General features: G+C 46.1%; 1 protein-coding gene across 1 annotated transcript in view; it reads right to left on the bottom strand.

Moving 5' to 3' along the window:
• CHST10 (carbohydrate sulfotransferase 10) overlaps positions 1-17,635 on the bottom strand; it is a 28,875-nt gene extending 11,240 nt beyond the window's left edge. Inside the window, exons 1-2 of the mRNA XM_054973884.1 lie at positions 17,230-17,635; positions 5,324-5,459 (exon numbers count right to left, since the gene is read on the bottom strand). Of these exons, the coding sequence (XP_054829859.1) occupies positions 5,324-5,423 (100 nt within the window). The 5' untranslated portion in view covers positions 5,424-5,459; positions 17,230-17,635. The remainder of the gene's footprint in view (positions 1-5,323; positions 5,460-17,229) is intronic.
• Positions 17,636-24,738: the final 7,103 nt, after the last annotated feature.

Here is a 24,738-nt window from a genome sequence, read left to right as displayed (position 1 = left end):
AATATTTTTAAACAATAATAATCTAGTATGAAGTCAACTGTGCGAGATGGATAAAACTTTCTGTAAAGCACAAGGTAAAATCAATTCATAATATCTGGAAATCTCTTTCTGCATCCACAGTTCCATCATATAAGCAGGAAGTAAAGAAACTGGTATAGGATTTTGCATACTATTTTATAAGTTAATCTCTGCAACCACAAGGTCTAAAAAAGTAACACAGAAGCACGCCAAGAGTGTTCAAGAAGGTAAAGACACCAGAAGGAATTTCTAGTGTCTGAAGCCTGGACTTTGTTGTCCCGTATTATACCTTGCATTCTTAGCTTCTCTCAGCCAAATCCTTGCTAAAAAACTCTGAAAACCTTAAATGGAGGCAGAATTGCATGAAGTAAATATTTTAAAAATTAATATATATTTTAGGGAATTTAGACACTTTTATGCAAACTATGCAGCAAATTTTCTGAATAAGAAATATGTTCATGCTTTGGTACTATGGTAACTGCACTTCAGTACCAAAAATGACATCTGAATTAGTACTAAGACTTTACTGCAACTTGATGCAAGGAACTGTTGTTAGGGCTCTATCTCAACAAATTGTGGTGGGAGACTGGCAACCCTTGAAAAAAATTTAAAGCATTTCACAGGGCATGACATCACTTCTAAGGAAAACTAGTCCCCCATATCCCCAACCCGAAAATGCCTCGCAATGGTCAGGCACAGCCTGGCAACCCTTGAGATAATCCAGCTGCACATTGATGAGGGGAAGAGAAATAGCCTTGCTTAAGAACAGATTACTGTGCTGCCAATCTTTTAAAATGTTTTGGGCAAGACTACACTTCTATACAAAATGAATTCATTTATTTACTTCATGTATTAAATTCTCCCCAGTGGAGACCCAAAACAGCTGTACACCAGAAACTTAATGGCAACAAACACTGCGATTTAGATGCATAGAAAATGTGATATCTCAATAATAAATCTACATTAAACAATGACAGGTGGATACTTTGCAACAAAAGAGGGGAAATATCAGCATTTACTGTGTAAAAAACCTGAAGTGTAACAAAACACCCCAGGGTGGCTCCATAAACAGCTTTCTAAAGATTTGAAAATGAAAAAAGAAATTTAAGAAATGGAAGGGTAGCTGTATAACCGAGAACGAATAAAAACAACTTGCCAGCGCTTGTAGAGAGAGTGTTAGAAAGGCTAAATACAACAAAAAAGAGGTTCTTTGGTTATGTTTGGAGCAGGAAAAAGGATAAGGAAGTGTTGGGTTCACTGAGGGGAGAGGAAAGTGAGATTTTAACAGGTGATAAAGAGAGGACAGAACTTCTTGATTCCTACTTTGCCTCAGTCTTCACTTGCAAAGAGAACTGTGCTCACCCTGTGCAAAAACAGAACACAGAAGGAAAAAAATGGAATTACAGCCTAAGATAGACATTGGGGTGGTACGTTAACACCTAGCTTCTCTAAATGAAATCAGTTCCTCAGGACCAGATGAATTGCACCCTAGAGTACTAAAGGAACTTGCTGATGTAATTGTGGAGCTTCTGCCTATCATCTTTGAGAATTCTTGAAGAACAGTGAAGTGCCAGAAGACGAGGTGGGCAAATGTTGTCACCATCTTCAAGAAGGGGAGAAAGGAGGAGCCAGGTAATTATCAACCTGTCAGCTTGATGTCCATACTTGGAAAGGTCCTGGAACAAATCATCCATCAGTCAGTCAGTCTTTGGGCATTTAGCAAAGACAGCTGTGATTACTAAGAGTCAGCATGGGTTCCTCAAGAACAAGAAATATTAGACTAAACATCTCCTTTTTTGAGAAAGTTATTACCTTGGTGGATCAGGGGAATGCTGTGGACATAGTTTATCTTCGGTAAGGCTTTTGATAAAGTTCCACATGATACTCTTGATGACAAGTTGGTAAAATGTGGCTTGGATGATACTACTTTAGGATGGATTTATAACTGTGTGACAGATCGTTCCCAAAGAATGCTTGTAAATGGTTCCTCAACTTCTTGGAGAGGAGTGACAAGTGGAGTGCCTCAGAGATCTGTCCTGTTCAACATCTTTATAAATGACTTGGAAGAAGGACTAGAGGGGATGCTCATTAAATTTGCAGATGATACTAAATTGGGAAGGGTTGCAAACATGGTAGAAGACAGAAGCATGATTCAAGGTGGCAGGCTGGAAAATGGGCTAAAACTAACAAAATGAATTTCAACAGAGATAAATGTAAAGTTTTGCATTTAGGTAGGAAAAATCAAGGCACACTTATAGAACGATGGAGACCTATCTTGGCAAGTAGTACATGTGAAAAGTATCTAGGGGTTTTAGTAGACCATACGCTGAACATGAGTCAGCAATGTGATGCTGCCACTAAAAAAGCAAATGCGATTTTAGGCTGTATCAACAGAAGTATGGAAATGTCCTTGATACTGATTGTACTAATCTCACACTATGTAATCTGTCTTGAGTCTCAGTGAGAAAGGCAGACTATAAATGAAATAAATAAATAAATATAGTGTCCAGATCATGTGAGGCGGCGATGGTATCATTTTGCTCTACTCTGATGAGAGTTCATCTGGAGTACTGTGTAGAGTTTTGCGCACCAAAATAAGAAGGAAGTTGACAATAAGAAGGAAGTTGTGTCCAAAGGAGGGCAATGAAGGTGGCAAGGGGTTTGGAGACCAAGTCTTGTGAGGAAAGGTTGAAGGAGCTTGGCATATTTAGCCTGGAGAGGAGACAACGGAGAGGTGATGTGATAGCCCTCTTCAAGTATTTGAAAGGCTGTCACATAGAAGATGAAAGAGAGTTGTTTTTTGTTGCCCCAATGGCCTGGACCAGAAACAATGGGTTAAAATTAAAACAAAAGTGTTTTTGGCTAAGCATTAGGAAGAACTTCCTGACAGAGTGGCTCCTCAGTGGAACAGGCTTCCTTGAGAGGCGTTGGGCTCTTCTTCCTTGGAAATTTAAGCAGAGGTTAATGGTCATCTGACAGCTATGATGATTCTCTGACTTAATATGAATGTACATAGATCAGGAGAGGGACTGCATGACGGAATGAGCCAGTGCTTGGCTCTCGTGGCCCTTTCTCATATGTCCAAGGTAATGCCAATTGGCACTTTGTGGTCAGAAAGAAGTTTTCCTCCAGACCAGACTGGCCATGGATCCTGGAGGATTTTGCCTTTTTCTGGGCATAGAGTAGGGGTCACTGAGGGAGGTGAGATGGCGGAATAGCTGTGAATTTACTGTTGTGCGGGGGGATGGACTAGATGACCTTTGGATTCATCCAGCTCTAGGTTTCTATGTTTCAATCAACCAGCAATAGCCTCTCTTTAAAATTATTTTAAATAAACTGGAATTGGCTTACCATAGCAAGCTTCAAACATCAAGACTAGACTACTGTAATGCACTCTACATAGGTCAACCCTTGAATTCAACTAGGAGACTCCAGTTTGTACTGAACGCTGCAATTCAGTAATTATCAAGAGTTAGGTGATGCATACATATTACTTCCATCCTACATTCACTCCATTGATTATCCATCAGTTACCAGGTTCAATCCAAGGTATCAGTTCCCCCTATGCTCTGCTATGGCAGCTTTACTCATCGGAACAGGGCCTTCTTCAGACACTACCTTGTAAATGGGAAAAATCTGCCACTGCCTGTACATGCAAATTCTCTACTATGGCCCCCACCTTGTGGAATGGCTTGTCTGATGAGGTCAGGAAGGTTCCCACTATCCTGGCTTTCTGCAAACTATGCAAAACTGAATTATTCAGGAGGGCTTTTTTACATAGGTAGGAGGGCTGTACTGTAATAAAATGGTTCAGAAAGATGCTTTAGTGAAGGGACAAAGACTGTAGACTATACTACTGTGTACTCTGTTGCTGCAAGTATGCTCCTACTAAGTAATTTCTGCATTGTTTAACGTCATATTTAATTGCTTATATTTTGTTTCAGTGTTGTATTAGATTTCTGCTTGTTCAAATTTTCTGCTATCTAAACTCTATTGCATTGTTTATGGATGTCCCAGGTGCAGATCATATGGACTTAAGCTATGTAATCCACCTTGAGCCTCAGTGAGAAAGGTGGACTATAAATAATAGAAATAAATAAATTTAATAAAAATGCAGCAGTTAGCATGACACAAAGACACATAAAATACAACACAATCTATTCTGCCCATCACATAGGACTTCAGCCTAGTCTCTCTAAGGATGGCATTCTTAATACTAACTCATCAGTCAGAGGCAGAGAAGAGAGATCATGCAATGGCATCGAGGGGATTAAAGCACATTCTTGGTTTCATACCATTTGGGTTACTTAGAAGAAGCAAAAGCCTGAGATGCACTCTCCAAACAGCAGAGGCCAGAAAGAAATAAAGCCGATGACGAAGGAATTTAAGATAAAAGCAAACAATATCTTCTATAATCGCCCCTGAAAAGAAATTGCTTTAAATTCGCTACATACTTTGTCATGTTGCATACATATTCCTCTTCAATCTACCACTCCTTGCCAGGAGTAGGATGAAGGGGGCAGATTAGCCTCCATTACCTGTCCTTGTCAAACAGAAAGATCCCACTGCCAGCAAAAGCAGGTGGAAAGTTAAGGGGTTTTCTTCCAACACTTCTTCTGTAGCAACTTGCCAAAGGATAGGTTTCAACGCAAGACTTTGGCCAGATAAAAAAACAAGTCATTTAGAGAAATACTTTCTTAGGCAAATCAAGTCACAAGCCAGAAGCATAATGCTTTCATAGCCATCTTTGATACAGACAATGTTTTCTTGAAGCCAACTTTCAAACCATACAAAAAGGAAGGAAGGAAGGAAGGAAGGAAGGAAGGAAGGAAGGAAGGAAGGAAGGAAGGAAGGAAGGAAGGAAGGAAGGAAGCGCCAGAAAAAGCAGTGCTGTTTGGAATGGCCACAATGATTCACGTACAGTTTACAAATGGATGTAATGCTGTTTGAAACTGGCATCTTCACATCACTTTACAGGAAGTCAGTGCAGCAAAAGGTTGAAATGGAAATATGAAAAGCAAAACAAAGTCAATGAATTCGTAATAGTTCTTTCACATGGTGATTATATTTTATTCCGAACTGAATATTAAACAATCGTAAGGGTTTTTTTAGCATGGACATCTAACAATAGGATTCAGGGTTTTTTTTAAAATCACATATTTATAATGGAGAGAGAACATGATGCAAATTTCTTTTATATTTTGAACAGGGCAAGCAGAGCATATCAACAAGCATCCCAGACATATGCTGCCAATGTTGTTAATAATCTGCATCAGAGACAACAATAAAAATAAATTGAACTTACCATCAGTGTCTTTGAAGGTCAATGTGATGAACTTGCTTGCAACCATGAACATGAATATTACCCAAAAGCATGCAGCTAACAGCAGCCACTGGTGGTGCATGATGTCAGATGTGAGCCATATAATTTATATTAGTTCCTGTTTTTAAAAAGCCACAAAAATATATATGAACTATTTTTACATTTTGCGAGAAGGAGTCTCTTGTATAGCTACTGAAAGATATCTTTTTTATTGCAGGTCACTTTTACACTACCTAATCTATAGACATAATATGATTAATATTTTCACTTCTATCTTTGAAGGGACTGACCTTATCTAACTAAGATAAAGAGAGACAGTAAAAACATTTATCCTCCAAAGGTGAAATTTTGATGGTTGAGGCAAATCCATTGAAATAAATAGAAAACTATGCACAGAACAAAAGATTAACTGGCTTAGCTTAAAACAAAAAAAGCAGTATATGATGGCAACACATGAAGCAACTGGGAAGGCCATTGTGGTATAATCGACCAAGTGTTGGATACGTTTTACTTGACCCCTAGAGTGTTAAATATGGCAACAGAATGGCAGTTTAGTATATTTGCTGGATGTGACATTGAACCACAGATGTGACACTACTTAAAAAAATTTCCCCCATTGGCCTTCAGTGGACAACAGAGAAGGAGACCAGGAGCTGTCCCAATTTCTGAGTCCAACTCAAGTTGCTGCTTATGACCTTTAGCTTAAGGACCATCTCCTCCCATATATCCCCACATACCAATTACAGTCTTCATGCTTTCACCTGCTGACTGTTCCACCACCTAAGGTGGCCTGCCTGGCATGTACCACAGCCTGGACCTTTTCCACTGCAGCTCCCATTTTGTGCAATACACTTCCTGAGAAGGTGAGGCCAGCACCATCATTGGAGATCTTTGGGAGATTCTGCAAGGCCATTTTATTTGCCAGAGGTTTTAATGGGATATAAAATGCTGGGATCTTTTTTGATGAGGGAGGAATCTGGGGTTTTATTATCTTGGTTTTAGTTAGTATTGCTTTAGTTGTAGCCTATAAGTCACCATAAGCCAGAAGGAAATGCAGGATATACATATTTAAATAAACAAAGACATGAAGGGCTCAGGCCCTTGACAATTCAGCTGCTTGATTCATTACTATATCTAATTCTCAACATAAGCTCACCCATAGATACTTAACTACCGAGACTGTAGCCATTACAGATGTAATTTGCACAACTCAAAAAGGTGGCACTGGCTATGACATGATGCCATACAACTCATCGGGGCCCAGCAGCAGCTTCCGCACAATTTGCATGACTTAACTGGGTCCAGCAGTGGCTACCACACAACTCACCTGAGCGGCTGCATCACTTTCACAACTTGGCAAGACTTTTCTTAGGGAGAGGCTAGTAGGGGAGGGAAAGCTGAGAGCCACTGTTGTATAGTGGTTCCATGAGAAATCGTGGAATAAATAAACAAAAACTTTGAAATGCCAGAAAAATTCCAAATATTCTTTGAACGATCACAATTACACACATACATGTTACATGTTTCAATGCAGGGGTTAATTATTTAACCCCTAAAATTAATTTAATTTAATTTAGGGGTTCTTCCCCTACACTGGGTTTCCCAACCTGAGAGTGAGACTAGATCGGGGAGATCAAGGTTTAAATCTTTACCCTGCCACTGAAGTTTGCCGGGTGACTTTGAACCAGTAACACACTCTCAGCCTAATCTACCTCACAAGGTTATCGTGAGGATAAAATGAAGGACAGGAGAATGATATAAACTGCTTTGGATCCCTTTTGGGGAGAAAGAGAATACATGAAGTAAATAAATAAAGCTGAAAATTGAGGGGGAGGATAGAAAAAAAAGAAAGGCTAGTCGTTGAATGGGTAGGAGAAAAGGAAGCAGGGAAAACTGGAGAGGATATGGAAGCTGCCAGGAGGCAAGAAAGAGGACACCATGCGGGGAAGGTGATATAGGTGAAAACGAAATGAGCCCTGCAAATCCTTGTGGGTTCCTTGCTCGTATTTCCATAAACCCTGGTCCTGCTGAAGTTGAAGGTAATCAATAATATTAACAAACCTTCCCAATCACAAATGCTTCAGTATTAAAGCTTCACAAAATTGTTGTCAAGTGTGGTCATTATCATCCCAAGTAAAACTAAAACAAGGAACACATTTGCTCAGTCATATGCTACTTCCATGGCAGATTCCTGTGCTTCAGCGCAGACTGGATTTCACAGAAAGTATTGGATGAAGCAATGACCCCAAAGTAAATTAGCAGCTGAAAATGGAAACTACAGATATTCTTTTTTCTGAGGGCCAAGCTACACATGACGAATGACACTTGAATGGCAAGTGTATTTCTCCCTGTTCACTTGCCCTCCACTCAATCCACTTGCCATTCAAGTGTCATTCGTCATGGGTAGCTTGGCCCTCAGTCGAACTCTTCACAATTTACATAGCACTTTTAAAAGCCACAGCTTTATTCAATCAGTACTATAGCAGAGGAAATATATTTTTCGTAGCAATTATCCATATATGCCTATCTCCATAAAGCTCCTTCTGTTGTGTGAACTGGTCACTGCCAAGCAAGTTCCGCTGCTCTTGCAGACTAACAAGCTTTTACAGTCTCAGGATAGAGTTGCCCAGTGCCTGTCTGTCCCCTGCTGGCTGTGCAAGCTGTACAGCAAACGCAGGATTTTCTTGCACTCATCCATTTCTTCCCATCACTAGACTTCCCCCACTGTACTTTCAGGACAGCTGTACATGCTAGTATCCAACTGGACCCCAAACCCTTAAGTTGTCAATGAGAAACCTCTCTCACTTGGAAAATGCTAAGCATTTAATATATCAAAGGAATAAATAAAACAAGTTTACGACACATCACTGCTGAAGAATATTAATACACCTGTCATATGGGAGCAGTTTTTGTGGTGCGGCATCCTTTGCCACTGCAGGTAACAGATCAAATATTTGAATGTTCTCCCATACACAAAGGTCGCCCCAAACAGACAAAATTAACATGTTAAGAAGGATTCTATCCTAAACTTCTTTCTAACACAATCTAGCAGCCGAACTGCTGTACCACGTGACTACTCTGATTAAGGCAGAGAACCATAATATACTATTTGTACATAAATTTATATATTAAAAACAGCCTGAGAATATTGCCAAAACAATAAGAAATGGTGGACTGGTTTAATGAGCCCGATGAAGCGGGAAGGGCGGAATATAAATGTAATAAATTAAATTTAATTAATTAGTAAGAAGAAAAAAGACAGTTTAAATCACTGATTGTAATTAAAAAATTAGATTTATTACTCAAATGTTTTCTAAATAAAAGTGTGTACTAACTGCTGTAACAATAAGACATACTGATTTTTACAGCGTTTTTACAGAATCTCAGAAGATACACTAAAAGTTTCTTGAATAAGTTAAATATTTAAGTGGTACATTTGCTTATTTTTTTAGGCAACGATGCCCATCTAGAGCTATGACAATTTCAAGAGAACGGTCCTGGTTGGCATCAGCCCTAGAAATAGATACTTTCCAGGGTTTCTTTCTGCTTTAGTCTGCTCCTTCTGTTGCCATATACTTGGCCTGTCCCGTAAGAAAGTCAATACCTTTCAACCATATCCAAGAGCTGGGGGCAGTTAGCGGTCAGATCTTTCTTCTCCACGAGATGACAGGTAAGCAGCAATGTTTTTGGTGGACTGAATCAGTTATTGAGACTAATGTTAACAGACTGTGCATTTAATTATTAAAAATGCTGTAATATGTTGCAAACATTTGTTTTGTAGCTGCCTGTTGCTTTAAGCAAATAAATGTAACTTCTATACTAAGGATTTAAATACTAGAAAATATTTTTCCATATTCATACAATATGACCAATCTTTTTTTTTCTAACCCCACAAAAACATAAAAAACAAATGGTTAAAATACTTCTGGTTTGGGTTGGCTTTTGTATCTCTCTCTCTCTCTCACACACACACACACACACTTTAATACACACAGCAAAAAAACACAACTGCTTAATTCAGCTATTTAATGGACAGACAGGAGATAAATATTCACTACTTTAAGAAACACTTCATGGTGAGGTCAACATGAAATGGGGCCACTGGACAAATCCAATTAGTTGTTAAAACTTGGGACAAAATGAACTATTGCTGGCTGAACTACTGTTTGCTAACAATCTAAACATTTATCTGTTACTTCTGATGATCCAGTATATCTGAATCTATCTACAAGGTACTCGTTTGTCATGATGACATCACCTTACCCCACACGGCTCTTTTCTTTGTAAGACCAAAACTGCTTGACTCAGTGGTTCTAAAGTCTCTTTTCTTCCCCTTATTTTCATGATTTCCCATTGTTCAGTTGGGCTCCAGAATTTACTGCTAGTTGAATCAGTCTCATGATTCAAACCTCTTAGCCCATTATCCACATGACTTTTTTTTAGAACCCCACCACAGGAACAGCCACGCAAATATTACTTTCAACAGCGTTACTATAGGCTAAGCCCTCACTGCATAGGATTGCGCTGGTATAATCAAAAGAGGAATACCTAACCACAAGAACACAGAATGAGGCAGGCATTGATTCCCCAAAGAATTTCCCCAGCACACCCATTACTGAGTCGCATAGCCTTCACACAACAACTCTCATTCATTTCAATAGTTTTGCCCAAAAGAAATTCTAAGTAAGCCATACTTACAATGATCGGGATATTTTTAGATAACCTTACAAGTTTTTTAATGTAATGTATTTTGGGCCAGAACAGGCAGACTTGCCATCTTTACACAAAAGTAAAGAAGAAAAAACACACTAGCCTGTAGCAGCTAAAGAACTACAGATCTGCATGTCTGTAACATCAGAATGGCTGTGCAAGTATTTTTGCCATACAGATAGTAAACCGCAACATGTATCAACTACCTAATACTCAAACATCTAATGATATTTTATATGCAGTAGTCTATCAAAAACCATTCCACAACAAAACCTTTAAGATTCAACATGCTGCAACACTTTTTGGGTGCAAACCTCTGGAGAACCATGTTTGCACATATTTGTGAATACCATGACCAAAACAGTACCACAAAAATGTAGGCTTGAATTCTCTTTCAAATTTCTGAAATTCACTTTCTAGTCCTAGCTCAGTGCCAATTCTGAAACAGAACACAACCGCCTGTGTCCCTGAATACCTAAAATTCTACCAAAACAAACCATTGTTAAATATTCCTACAATAAAAAACATAAAACTGGATTTAAAGTCATTTTAAAATGATGCCCGGCTTACAAAGCAATTCAGCACTCACAGCCCTGCCAACACCATCTATGATAGTTAGGGCAGTTCCATCATTCAGACATCAAAAATATATATTGCATGTATACTAGTTTTGTGCTCATGTTTTCAACAATAAACAAAGACAGAAGAGGTACATACATGTACCCCGAAGTCTCTAGATATATGTATGTCAGTCCCACATTTTACAGGGTTTGTTGCAAAAAATACCGCTGTAAAAATTGTGTGGGGTGCATAAAATGTGAAGCTGCCCTTAGACTCTCACTTAGCAGGAGAAAGGCAGAACAGAGGAAGTGAGAGGTCTTTCATTATACTTTTGGGCTTGAACATGATTTATCTCTTACTCTGGAATATAAAAGGACTCCCAAGAGTACGACCACCAGAATGTGATGTAATGTATTGTCTTTCTTTGTTGAGTCTACAAAATACATTGTATCATCTGTTTCACTTCAAATAACCTTTCTATCCAATAACAGGATCCAGCAAGACTTCTTCCCTTAGGGTCATATGGGATTCTGAAACCATCAAGACACATCATTTCTGTGACTTTCCAGCACCTGTGACTAGAGAGACATTTGGCATGAGTACAAGCATCAATTCACACTTACATGCAGCAGCAAGGGAACTTCTTCCCCATGGCACAATCCCACACTATGCCTGGAACAAGGATATGGAAAATCTATCGGTCTAACCAGATGTTATAAGAGACAGAAAGCAGCCCCCATGCTCTCTCTCGTTTCCCTCCTCTTCTTTACAATATCTAGATGAGCACAGTGTACAAAGGTCACATAATTCCGCCCAGTAACGTTGAGAACTGGTGTGAGGCAGGAATGGGCCACAGTATAGCAAATCAACATCATGTCAGGGGGGGATACAGAACAGCAGCAGTTCTATGCCTCTCAGAATAATGTATTAAAAGGCATTTTTTCTGAGAAACAGGTGGTGGAACTCAGGGTAGCGGTTGCCAGCACCTGGGGCAACTCCCCACAGGAGGTGGCTACCCTGCCAGTATTCGTGCACACACAACGTGCACGCTTCTGCATCAATTCCAGGAAATGACATCATCATGCAAGGCTCTGCAGCAAGGGGCTTTTAAAATTTTAAACCCCCACACTTCAGCTGCTTGGTGGGGATTTCCACGCCAACAGCTGAGGCAATCCGGTGTGATTTAAATGCTCCTTTCCGTGCCGCTGCACATAACCGAAGCTAACTCAATCTTGTCTGCTCACAGAAGCTAAGCAGGATCTGCTCTGGTTTGTAATTGGATGGGAGACCACCAAGAAAGTCCAGGGTCATTACACAGAGGCAGCCAATGGCAAACCAACCCCAAACATCTCTTGCCTTCAAACCCCATGGGTCTATATAAGACAGCTGTAATATGACAGCACTTTCCACCACCCAATCCTAGGTTTCCAGGCCATTACAGGTTAGGAAACAAGCACAAGGAGAAGGCTTGTTTCCAGCCGAAATCCCCTTTCCTCATATGCTGCAGTATCAATCCAAATTGGGCCTGTGCATGCCTGGGAACTGAATCCCAGCCACAGAACTCCAGGTGCATGCCTGATTGCATGGACTCAGGGAAAACATAAGATAAGCAAAGATACGATAGAATGTTCTGAATGGTGGGGAGGGGGGGTTGCAGTGGGAGCCTGGAATGTAAAAAATAGGACAGTGATAAATGCATGGAATGGAATGTGTTTGTGAAATACCCACTGTCCTCCTACCCAGCATAATCAAATAGCTGATAGCACTGGATAGTCCCACTGTACAGATTTTTTTAAAAAACTGCTAAGAGTAGGCACCCAGAGCTACGATAAGTTTCTACAAACCTGGAGTAAATCCCAGATTTGCAGCAGGATGAATAACCTAGTTCAACCCGGGCTCATCAGAACTTAGGAGCTAAGTGGGGTCAGCCATGGTCAGTACTTGGATGGGAGATTACCAAGGAAGACTGGGGTTGCTATGCAGAGGAAGCCAATGGCAAACCCCCTCTGCTCATCTCTTGCCTGGAACGCCTTGTGGATGGGGCTATCATGAGTTGGTTTTGACTCGAGAGCACATTATTCTTCTTACAGAAAAATAAAATAAAGAGGGGAGTTTCACCCCCTCCAAAAAAGAAAAGATGACATCTGGGCACATAATTGAAAAAAAGACAATATCTCGGGTTGCCTTATAACCCATGATGCTGCACCAGAACATGAGAAAGCAGGGGAGAGAGTAGGCAAGTGGCTGGAAAAAGGGAACTCTGAGCAAGTCACTGAAAGTGGAATGGGAAACCAGGCAACTTCGCAGTTGTACAAGAAGGGTGAGAAGTGAAGAACTGGGTAGGAGGACTGGAAGATGATTCCAAATTATTATAATACTACATAGCCCTTGGCTCCCCTTTTATACTAGTAACTCAAAAAGAGAGAAACGTGGTAAATAGCACAAGAAAAGTAAAATTACCCACGTCTGGCTTACTAACACTAATAAATCTATAATACAACCAATGTCAAGCCCTAGCTACAAAGGCTAGCTACAAAGAAAGGCTATGCTATGAGATACCCATGAGGATTAATTTTGAAGAAGGCATTGGTTGAAGAGAATACTGACTGTACTCTTCGAAAAAGATGATTTGAAATGGGCAATTGGGATCTAGACAAACCATTAGAGGAATTACTACCAAGAGGAATTACTACCAAGTCATTTCATCAGAAAAAATATTATTCTCAATGAACTACAGCCATCTGTGAGGAAATTGACATTGAATAATTCTGACCTACGAAGCGGATACACGATGCTGTGGAAACTACAATAACTGAGTGGACTTGTGTATATGGTGTTCTTAATGCATTTGCACTTTATTTTTTTCTGTGCAATATATGAATATATGAATAGCACTTTAGACACCTTGCACTTTATTTATTGGCATAGAACTTCCATGTTAGCACTGGTATGAATGGTTTTCCGCCTATGAGTAGGGTTTGCAAATTATTAAAACTGAAGAAATTGTATATTAAGCCTTGTATTTCTGTGTGAATTGCTTTATACCACTGTGAGGCTTGACATTGGTTGTATTATAGATTTATTAGTAAGCCAGACGTGGGTAATTTTGCTTTTCTTGTCCCCTTTTATACTAGCCATGTGTGCACTCCAAAAAGACACTTTGGCTTACACACACTAGAGGCATGAGGAAGCACTCTCCAAAACTTTCCTGACTTTAAAATATCAGAGTGTGGGAATAAACTCTCCCAAGAACATTTAGCCATAGAATGCCAGTTGTGACGGGGAAACACATTTCTTTATCATCAAAAAAAGTATATTAATCAAAGGAAGGAAAGGATAGGAGGCATTGCCTACATGGAAACAGCCTATCATCCCAAAGACAAAAGAAAGAAAAAGGTTGTTTAAATGTATTGACTTAAGAGGGACAGTATTGTGTAGTGGTTACAGTGTCAAATTAGGACCTAGGAGACCCAGGTTTAAATCCCTGCTCTGCCATGGAAGCCTGCTGGATGACTCTGGACCAGTCACACAATCTCAGTCACCCGTCTCACGGAATTGTTGTGGAAATAAAATGGAGGAAAGGAGAATTATGTCAGCCACCTTGGGTTCCCATTGGGGAGAAGGGTGGGGTATAAATGCCCTATTAAATAAATAAATAAATGTTTATTAGCCTGCCTTTCATCCAGATAATCATGTATCTTGAGCTCTTTGGAGGAAGAGGACCATAACATGGAACCACGAAGCCTTTTCTGCATTGAAGCACAGATACAAGAAGGCAAACTGAAACACAGAAACAGTGAAGTCTACCGCCAATGATTGTTTCATTCTGAAAGCCCCCACAGGTTATTTGGGATAATATTTTATTCATTTCACTTTATTCCACTGAAATCTCAGTATGTGCCTACCTGTGGTTTGACAGGTGAGATTTCTTCATTTAGTTTGCAAAGGAACAGCAAGAATCCACCGATTAGGCCCTTAGGTGGTCACAAGAAAACTAAAGCACTAACACTTATTCTTGTAAACAAGAATGGCCCCAGAATGGAATCTCAGTTCTTAGCATTTCATTTGTGTGTAGAGTTGATTTGAGTTCAGCTTTTGTGGTCCATTTTTTCCCCTTCCATGTTAACTTCCACATGGCATTAACAATCACTTTCTTGAGGCCATTTGGTACATTCATTTGGTTGAATAAGGAACTGAATTCAGCCTCCATAATTCAAGACATTATCCACACATTTTATGCAGCTTTATTAAATGTGCTTTCAACCCCTTTCAGGAACATGTTACTTACTTCATTTATACCCTGCCTTTCTCACCAATGGGGACCCAAAGCAACTTACATCACTCTCCTCCCCTCCATTTTATCTCACAACAGGTAGGTTAGGCTGAGTGTATGTGACTGGCCCAAGTTCACCCAGCAAGCTTCCATGGCCCACTGGGGGCGTGAACCTGGATCACGCAGATCCTAGACCAACAATCTAGCTCAGAGTTTCCAAAAATGATGCCTTCCAACCTGAGACCCCCACCCCCACCCTGCAGCACCCACTGAGCTTTTCAGAAAGTGGGTAGGGCCATTATAAAACAGGACTTGTTATTGGCTGCCTTCATTCAAATGAACGGGTTTTCCATAGCTGTAAAACAACTGCAGTCACTGGAGGATCAGAAGGACTGGTAAGCAGCCAGGCTTGTTATTCCATTATCCCTTGAGACTGTCCTTTTTTTATTCCCTCTTCCTCCCCTCTAGGCCTTTCTTTGTTTCTTCTCCCCCAAATTTAGCTTTCTCTTCAGGCTTTCCTTAATTTCTTCTGCTATTTTTTTGCAACTTTGTGAGGGAGGCATTGTTTTTGGCTCCGCCTCCTGAGACAGCCATTTTTTGGTTTGGCTCCATTTCTTGCAGAAGCTATTTTAGGTTTAGCGCCATCCCATCGCAGCCATTTTAGGATGATGCTCACTACCGCTTCTCAAAATTCCAAAGGTGCTCGCAGGCTCAAAAAGCTTAGAGACCCTTGTTCTAACCACTACACAACACTGGTTCCCACATAATTTCTATTTTACAAACGAGGATCCAAGTGAAAGCTGAAAGACTTCTTTAAATGTTACGTAGGGCCAGACAAGACACTGGAAGGATTGTGAATAAATTTTCAGCATTTTTAATGTAAATACAAGCCATGAAATAATCAAATTCTGACTGGGATTATGAAGCATGCATAATTTCTCCCAAAAAGGCAAATAGCAGGTTAGGGCCAGAGCTTCTGAAGGTGATAAAACATTTAAATTGAGGGAGGGAAGAAGCAAGCAAGCTAGGGATCCAGTTGTGGATCTTCCAACATTTTAAATCGCCTTGGGTGAAGAGCACTTGTATGGTGAGAAGACTCCTATTTAAAAAACCAATTTCTACAGTGAAATAGCATGCAGTCTCCTGAAGATGATAATATGAGACCACAGCACATGTATAAGAACTGCCTTGCTGGACCAGGCCAAGGTCAGTATGCTCAACTGTTCATAACCAATATGCCCAACTGTTCATAATGACAACAGCCATTTCCAGTTGTTTTCTGTCCCCCAACAGTTAGCTCTCATACTTCTCCTTAACAAGGAATTTCCATTTAGCTGTTATGGGCAATTACCAATGATAGATCCTTCCTCTATTAGTCTAATTCTTTATAAAATGATTTGGCTAGCAGCCAACACAGTACACAGTAGTAATAAATCCCACCAGATAATTAATTGCACAGTATATGAAATATTTCTTTTTGTCTGTTCTGAACTCATTGTCAATCAGCTTGACAGGGTCTCAACTTCTAGCATTAAGTGAGGGAGGAAATTAGCTATTTTTGCTTTTCATGATTTGTCTATAAAATAAAATAAAACCCAAGCCCAATTCTGTATGTAAGATGCTCCTACACAAGGATCATTTTGGCTGCCTCTTTCCAAAGGGGGCAACAGAATGGCACACAGCAGCCAGAAGAAATGTGGCAATATCACAGATTTACATAATGACATTTTTACACTGACACTTTTTATTTTCAGCAGTGTTGGTTTGCAGTCAAAGAGCAAGATCTGGGTCCAACAGCACCTCAAAAACCAGCTTGATTTCCAAGGTATGAGCTTTCAAGAGTCAAAGCTCCCTTTGTCTGATGAAAGCTCATACCTTGGAAATCGAGTTGGTCTACATGATGCTACTGGATCCGGATCTTACTTTTTATTTTGAATAATCTTTGAAACGGCCACTGTCGCTACTGCAGCACCCTGAGCTGACATTTCTGCAAGCCTTCCCCAAGACTGCCTTCTTGAGTCATCATCACTGACACGTTTGACACCCCCCTCCCTTTGAAGCGTTACCGACGTACATCTCTTTGCGCGCAGTTCCAGAGCATCTGGCATCTCTGCTGGAGGGATCCTTGCAGCAAAATGCGTGCCTGCTCAACGCGTGCATGTCATTCTTGACACGCCGCCCGCACTCTCTTTGCTACATAAAAAGCGCTTCCCCCGGTGTAATGTTGCCACGCTTGAAGCAGCCTCCAGCAGAGACTGGAATGAAAGTCTTTTCAGAGCTTGGAGATTTAACACAGTTCTCCCCCACCCCCTAGCAAACAGAGCCGGAGCAGCGAGATACTTACTCTGAAACAAGCGCCCTGGAGGTAGCTTTTCAGCTGAGCCAAGCTCCTTGGATGGGGGAGCCTCTCCACTGGGCCAAGGATGGTCTTTCCGCATCCGCCACTCTGCTTACATTCCCGCTGGGGACCTGGGCGCGGCGGCGGAAGGGGGAAAAGCTGCGCAGCGAAGCCTCTTCCCCAGGCCAGAGTTGCTGAGCAACCCGCCGCCGCGGCCGCTCCATGCACAGTCGGACTCCAGCGTCGCCGGTGCAACGTGGGAAGGGGGCGGAGAGGCTCCCCTTAGGAGGCTAGCGGCGGGAGGCGCAGCCCTGCCATCCCTTTTGCGCCGTCGTCCCGTTTCTTTCTCGGCTGCCTCCGCCTGGCCCACCTCGAGCGCCGACAGCCGGCAGCTCCATTTCCCCGCTGCCTATCGGGCTGCTCCCCCGCCCGGCACGAACTATCACCGGACAACGAAGGAGGCGGGAAGGGAAGGAGGGAGGAGACTGTCCATCACTCGCCAAGGCGGCAGAAGAACTAGCACCGCCTCCCGGCGCTGTAGCGCCTCGGCGCCGAAGGGGCGGGTGGAGACTTCCTCGACTCCCTCAGCCGCTCAGGCAGAGCTCTCGCCTGGGAGTTCGGGATCCCACGGGCCCTCCCCAGGGCAGCAAAGGGATACAGAGGAGAACAAAAGCAGCTTTAAAAGGAATTCCTTTCGACGCGTCCCACAACCAAGTGGAGGGGGGCGGCGGTATTTTTAGAATTGCTTCCGCTTGCAACTCGCATCGCTTTGACAGGCCTTTTTTCAGGGGGTAGGACACCGAGGGTTGTGTTGAAAGTCGGTAGGCACTGAAGTCGTCACATTAACTGCTTTGCTGCATTCACTCGTGGCTGAATGTTGCACTGCCACTGAGCTATAGATCATCTGCGACTGGGTTATCGTGTGTGGACAAAACAATCCAGTTGCGAATGATCGCGCAATGTCTAGCGATGTGTGGTGGCTGCAATCCTTCTACAGCCACGCAGGCTTGTAGTTAAGAGGAAGACTTCGAGGCTAGCGAGGGTCTCTTACGATCCAAATCAAACAATAATGTAGTTAAAGAAATTAAGAATGTAGGCCGAGCCCACATAATTGTGCTATTGTAATGCTATAGAAATTATTTACACAGTGTAATACAGTTGCAAATGCTTGTTATAGTGCAGAAGTCCTTATTCTGTAGTGTCTGCTCTGCTGTTTGACAATAAATAACGGATGATGAGGGCTAAAAACTGGATAATAAAACTGAAGTACTATTGGTTAACTATAGGGCTACTCAAAGGGTGATTCAGCCTGTTCTAGATGTGGTTGTGCCCTTCCCCCCCAGAAGCTGGTTCTCAGCTTGGGGGTGCTATAAGATCTGTGTCTACATAAATGGATGTTCAGAGTTTATCTGTGGCCCCTAGCGTCTTTAACCAGCTTTGGTTGATGTGCCATCTGTGACCTTCCTTGAGAAATGAAATTTGGCTGCAGTTATATTTGCTCTCTAGTCATATCAAGATTAGATTTCTGTTGCATGTTCTACATCAGGCTGCTTTTAAAGGTAGTTCAGAAACTTCATTTGGTTCAAAATGAAGCAGCAAGCTTGTTGGGGGGACCAAGTATAAGGAATGTATTTTGTAATAACTTCACTGATTGCCAGTTTGTTTCTGGATTCAGCAAATTTATAAGGCCCTAGATGATCTGGAATCAGGAAATACAAAGGGTTCCCATATTAACCTGCCCAACAATTAACATTTTTATTATATCACTTTTATTGAACTAAAACATATGATCTTATTCAGATAATCTTTTACACCAAAGACTATTTTGCTTGGAGCTATGGGTGGTGGGGATGTACTAAAACGAATGACAGGATTGCCCATTGGAAATAATGAGAGACGCTCGAATGCCCATAGGAAATAATGGGAAACTGGAATGCCCATTTACTTGCATGGGCTCCATTGAAACACGTTAGAGCAAAAAAAGAGGTGCAAAGAAAACATGGAATGGATTTTGAAGGAAAGTGTCTGGGCTCAGATAACCTGTTCTGGGACTGGATTGACAGGCCCCATGCTGGAATGACGGCCCCTGGGTGTGCCAGAAGGGCTCTGGGACTGGAATGACAGGCCCCTGACTGGAATAACGGCCCCTGGGTGTGCCAGAAGGGCTCTGGGACTGGAATGACAGGCCCCAGACTGGAATGACGATCCCTGGGTGTGACAGATGGGCTCTGGGACTGGTATGACAGGCTCTATGCTGGAATGACGGACCCTGGGTGTGACAGAAGGGCTCTGGGACTGGAATGACAGGCCCCTGACTGGAATGATGGGCCCTGGGTGTGACAGAAGGGCTCGGGGACTGGAATGACAGGCCCCTGACTGGAATGACGGTCCCTGGGTGTGCCAGAAGGGCTCTGTGACTGGAATGACAGGCCCCTGACTGGAAAGACAGGCCCTGGGTGTGCCAGAAGGCCCCGGGGACTGGAATGACAGGCCCCTGACTGGAATAAAGGCTCCTGGATGTGCCAGAAGGGCGCTGAGACTGGAATGACAGGCCCCTGACTGGAACGACGGCCCCTGGGTGTGACAGAAGGGCTCGGGGACTGGAATGACAGGCCCCTGAATGGAATGACGGGCCCTGGGTGTGCCAGAAGGGCTCGGGGACTGGAATGACAGGCCCCTGACTGGAATGACGGGCCCTGGGTGTGCCAGAAGGGCTCTGGGACTGGAATGACAGGCCCCAGACTGGAATGACGACACCTGGGTGTGCCAGAAGGGCTTGGGGACTGGATTGACAGGCCGCATGCTGGAATGACGGCCTCTGGGGGTGCCGGAAGGGCTCTGGGACTGGAATGACAGGCCCCTGACTGGAATGACGGGCCCTGGGTGTAACAGAAGGGCTCGGGGACTGGAATGACAGGCCCCTGACTGGAATGACGGCCCCTGGGTGTGCCAGAAGGGCTCTGTGACTGGAATGACAGGCCCCTGACTGGAATGACGGGCCCTGGGTGTGACAGAAGGGCTCGGGGACTGGAATGACAGGCCCCTGAATGGAATGACGGGCCCTGCGTGTGCCAGAAGGGCTCGGGGACTGGAATGACAGGCCCATGACTGGAATGACGGCCCCTGGGTGTGCCAGAAGGGCTCTGTGACTGGAATGACAGGCCCCTGACTGGAAAGACAGGCCCTGGGTGTGCCAGAAGGGCTCGGGGACTGGAATGACAGGCCCCTGACTGGAATAAAGGCTCCTGGGTGTGCCAGAAGGGCGCTGAGACTGGAATGACAGGCCCCTGACTGGAACGACGGCCCCTGGGTGTGACAGAAGGGCTCGGGGACTGGAATGACAGGCCCCTGAATGGAATGACGGGCCCTGGGTGTGCCAGAAGGGCTCGGGGACTGGAATGACAGGCCCCTGACTGGAATGACGGGCCCTGGGTGTGCCAGAAGGGCTCTGGGACTGGAATGACAGGCCCCAGACTGGAATGACGACACCTGGGTGTGCCAGAAGGGCTTGGGGACTGGATTGACAGGCCGCATGCTGGAATGACGGCCTCTGGGGGTGCCGGAAGGGCTCTGGGACTGGAATGACAGGCCCCTGACTGGAATGACGGGCCCTGGGTGTAACAGAAGGGCTCGGGGACTGGAATGACAGGCCCCTGACTGGAATGACGGCCCCTGGGTGTGCCAGAAGGGCTCTGTGACTGGAATGACAGGCCCCTGACTGGAATGACGGGCCCTGGGTGTGACAGAAGGGCTCGGGGACTGGAATGACAGGCCCCTGACTGGAATGACGGTCCCTGGGTGTGCCAGAAGGGCTCTGTGACTGGAATGACAGGCCCCTGACTGGAACGACAGGCCCTGGGTGTGCCAGAAGGGCTCAGGGACTGGAATGACAGGCCCCTGACTGGAATAAAGGCCCCTGGGTGTGCAAGAAGGGCGCTGAGACTGGAATGACAGGCCCCTGACTGGAACGACGTCCCCTGGGTGTGACAGAAGGGCTCGGGGACTGGAATGACAGGCCCCTGAATGGAATGACGGGCCCTGCGTGTGCCAGAAGGGCTCGGGGACTGGAATGACAGGCCCCTGACTGGAATGACGGGCCCTGGGTGTGCCAGAAGGGCTCTGGGACTGGAATGACAGGCCCCAGACTGGAATGACGACAGCTGGGTGTGCCAGAAGGGCTTGGGGACTGGATTGACAGGCCCCCTGCTGGAATGACAACCCCTGGGTGTGCCAGAAGGGCTCTGGGACTGAAATGACAGGCCCCTGACTGGAATGAAGGGCCCTGGGTGTGCCAGAAGGGCTCTGGGACTGGAATGACAGGACCCTGGCTGGAATGAAGGGCCCTGGGTGTGAGAAAAGGGATCGGGGACTGGAATGACAGGCCCCTGACTGGAATGAAGGGCCCTGGGTGTGCCAGAAGGGCTCTGGGACTGGAATGACAGGCCCCTAACCGGAATGACGGGCCCTCGGTGTGCCAGAAGGGCTCTGGGACTGGAATGACAGGCCCCATGCTGGAATGACGGGCCCTGGGTGTGACAGAAGGGCTCTGGGACTGGAATGACAGGCCCCTGACAGGAATGACGGCCCCTGGGTGTGCCAGAAGGGCTCGGGGACTGGAATGTCAGGCCCCTGACAGGAATGACGGGCCCTGGGTGGGCCATAATGGCTCTGGGACTGGAATGAGAGGCCCCTGACTGGAATGAAGGGCCCTGGGTGTGACAGAAGGGCTCTGGGACTGGAATGAAAGGCTCTATGCTGGAATGACTGACCCTGGGTGTGCCAGAAGGGCTCTGGGACTGGAATAACAGGCCCCTGACTGGAATGACGGGCCCTGGGTGGGCCAGAAGGGCTCTGGGACGGGAATAACAGGCCCCTGACTGGAATGACGGCCCCTGGGTGGGCCAGAAGGGCTCTGGGACTGGAATGACAGGCCCCTGACTGGAATGACTGCACCTGGGTGGGCCAGAAGGACTCTGGGACTGGAATGACAGTCCCCTGACTGGAATGACGGGCAGCCGCGACCCCCGGGGGCCCCCGGCCCGCCGCAGGCGGGGCGGGGGGGCGTCGGGGGGAGCGGCGCAGCCGCGACCCCCGGGGGCCCCCGGCCCGCCGCAGGCGGGGCGGGGGGCGTCGGGGGGAGCGGCGCAGCCGCGACCCCCGGGGGCCCCCGGCCCGCCGCAGGCGGGGCGGGGGGCGTCGGGGGGAGCGGCGCAGCCGCGACCCCCGGGGGCCCCCGGCCCGCCGCAGGCGGGGCGGGGGGCGTCGGGGGGAGCGGCGCAGCCGCGACCCCCGGGGGCCCCCGGCCCGCCGCAGGCGGGGCGGGGGGCGTCGGGGGGAGCGGCGCAGCCGCGACCCCCGGGGGCCCCCGGCCCGCCGCAGGCGGGGCGGGGGGCGTCGGGGGGAGCGGCGCAGCCGCGACCCCCGGGGGCCCCCGGCCCGCCGCAGGCGGGGCGGGGGGGCGTCGGGGGGAGCGGCGCAGCCGCGACCCCCGGGGGCCCCCGGCCCGCCGCAGGCGGGGCGGGGGGCGTCGGGGGGAGCGGCGCAGCCGCGACCCCCGGGGGCCCCCGGCCCGCCGCAGGCGGGGCGGGGGGCGTCGGGGGGAGCGGCGCAGCCGCGACCCCCGGGGGCCCCCGGCCCGCCGCAGGCGGGGCGGGGGGCGTCGGGGGGAGCGGCGCAGCCGCGACCCCCGGGGGCCCCCGGCCCGCCGCAGGCGGGGCGGGGGGCGTCGGGGGGGAGCGGCGCAGCCGCGACCCCCGGGGGCCCCCGGCCCGCCGCAGGCGGGGCGGGGGGGCGTCGGGGGGAGCGGCGCAGCCGCGACCCCCGGGGGCCCCCGGCCCGCCGCAGGCGGGGCGGGGGGGCGTCGGGGGGAGCGGCGCAGCCGCGACCCCCGGGGGCCCCCGGCCCGCCGCAGGCGGGGCGGGGGGCGTCGGGGGGAGCGGCGCAGCCGCGACCCCCGGGGGCCCCCGGCCCGCCGCAGGCGGGGCGGGGGGCGTCGGGGGGAGCGGCGCAGCCGCGACCCCCGGGGGCCCCCGGCCCGCCGCAGGCGGGGCGGGGGGCGTCGGGGGGAGCGGCGCAGCCGCGACCCCCGGGGGCCCCCGGCCCGCCGCAGGCGGGGCGGGGGGCGTCGGGGGGAGCGGCGCAGCCGCGACCCCCGGGGGCCTGGCTGTCTTTGTCTTTGTCTTTGTCTTTGTCTTTGTCTTTGTCTTTGTCTTTGTCTTTGTCTTTGTCTTTGTCTTTGTCTTTGTCTTTGTCTTTGTCTTTGTCTTTGTCTTTGTCTTTGTCTTTGTCTTTGTCTTTGTCTTTGTCTTTGTCTTTGTCTTTGTCTTTGTCTTTGTCTTTGTCTTTGTCTTTGTCTTTGTCTTTGTCTTTGTCTTTGTCTTTGTCTTTGTCTTTGTCTTTGTCTTTGTCTTTGTCTTTGTCTTTGTCTTTGTCTTTGTCTTTGTCTTTGTCTTTGTCTTTGTCTTTGTCTTTGTCTTTGTCTTTGTCTTTGTCTTTGTCTTTGTCTTTGTCTTTGTCTTTGTCTTTGTCTTTGTCTTTGTCTTTGTCTTTGTCTTTGTCTTTGTCTTTGTCTTTGTCTTTGTCTTTGTCTTTGTCTTTGTCTTTGTCTTTGTCTTTGTCTTTGTCTTTGTCTTTGTCTTTGTCTTTGTCTTTGTCTTTGTCTTTGTCTTTGTCTTTGTCTTTGTCTTTGTCTTTGTCTTTGTCTTTGTCTTTGTCTTTGTCTTTGTCTTTGTCTTTGTCTTTGTCTTTGTCTTTGTCTTTGTCTTTGTCTTTGTCTTTGTCTTTGTCTTTGTCTTTGTCTTTGTCTTTGTCTTTGTCTTTGTCTTTGTCTTTGTCTTTGTCTTTGTCTTTGTCTTTGTCTTTGTCTTTGTCTTTGTCTTTGTCTTTGTCTTTGTCTTTGTCTTTGTCTTTGTCTTTGTCTTTGTCTTTGTCTTTGTCTTTGTCTTTGTCTTTGTCTTTGTCTTTGTCTTTGTCTTTGTCTTTGTCTTTGTCTTCGTCTTCGTCTTCGTCTTCGTCTTCGTCTTCGTCTTCGTCTTCGTCTTCGTCTTCGTCTTCGTCTTCGTCTTCGTCTTCGTCTTCGTCTTCGTCTTCGTCTTCGTCTTCGTCTTCGTCTTCGTCTTCGTCTTCGTCTTCGTCTTCGTCTTCGTCTTCGTCTTCGTCTTCGTCTTCGTCTTCGTCTTCGTCTTCGTCTTCGTCTTCGTCTTCGTCTTCGTCTTCGTCTTCGTCTTCGTCTTCGTCTTCGTCTTCGTCTTCGTCTTCGTCTTCGTCTTCGTCTTCGTCTTCGTCTTCGTCTTCGTCTTCGTCTTCGTCTTCGTCTTCGTCTTCGTCTTCGTCTTCGTCTTCGTCTTCGTCTTCGTCTTCGTCTTCGTCTTCGTCTTCGTCTTCGTCTTCGTCTTCGTCTTCGTCTTCGTCTTCGTCTTCGTCTTCGTCTTCGTCTTCGTCTTCGTCTTCGTCTTCGTCTTCGTCTTCGTCTTCGTCTTCGTCTTCGTCTTCGTCTTCGTCTTCGTCTTCGTCTTC

The sequence above is a fragment of the Eublepharis macularius genome, chromosome 3 (assembly GCF_028583425.1).
Source record: "Eublepharis macularius isolate TG4126 chromosome 3, MPM_Emac_v1.0, whole genome shotgun sequence".
In the NCBI taxonomy this organism is placed as follows: domain Eukaryota; kingdom Metazoa; phylum Chordata; class Lepidosauria; order Squamata; family Eublepharidae; genus Eublepharis; species Eublepharis macularius.
This window is presented reverse-complemented; position numbering and strand designations above follow the sequence as displayed.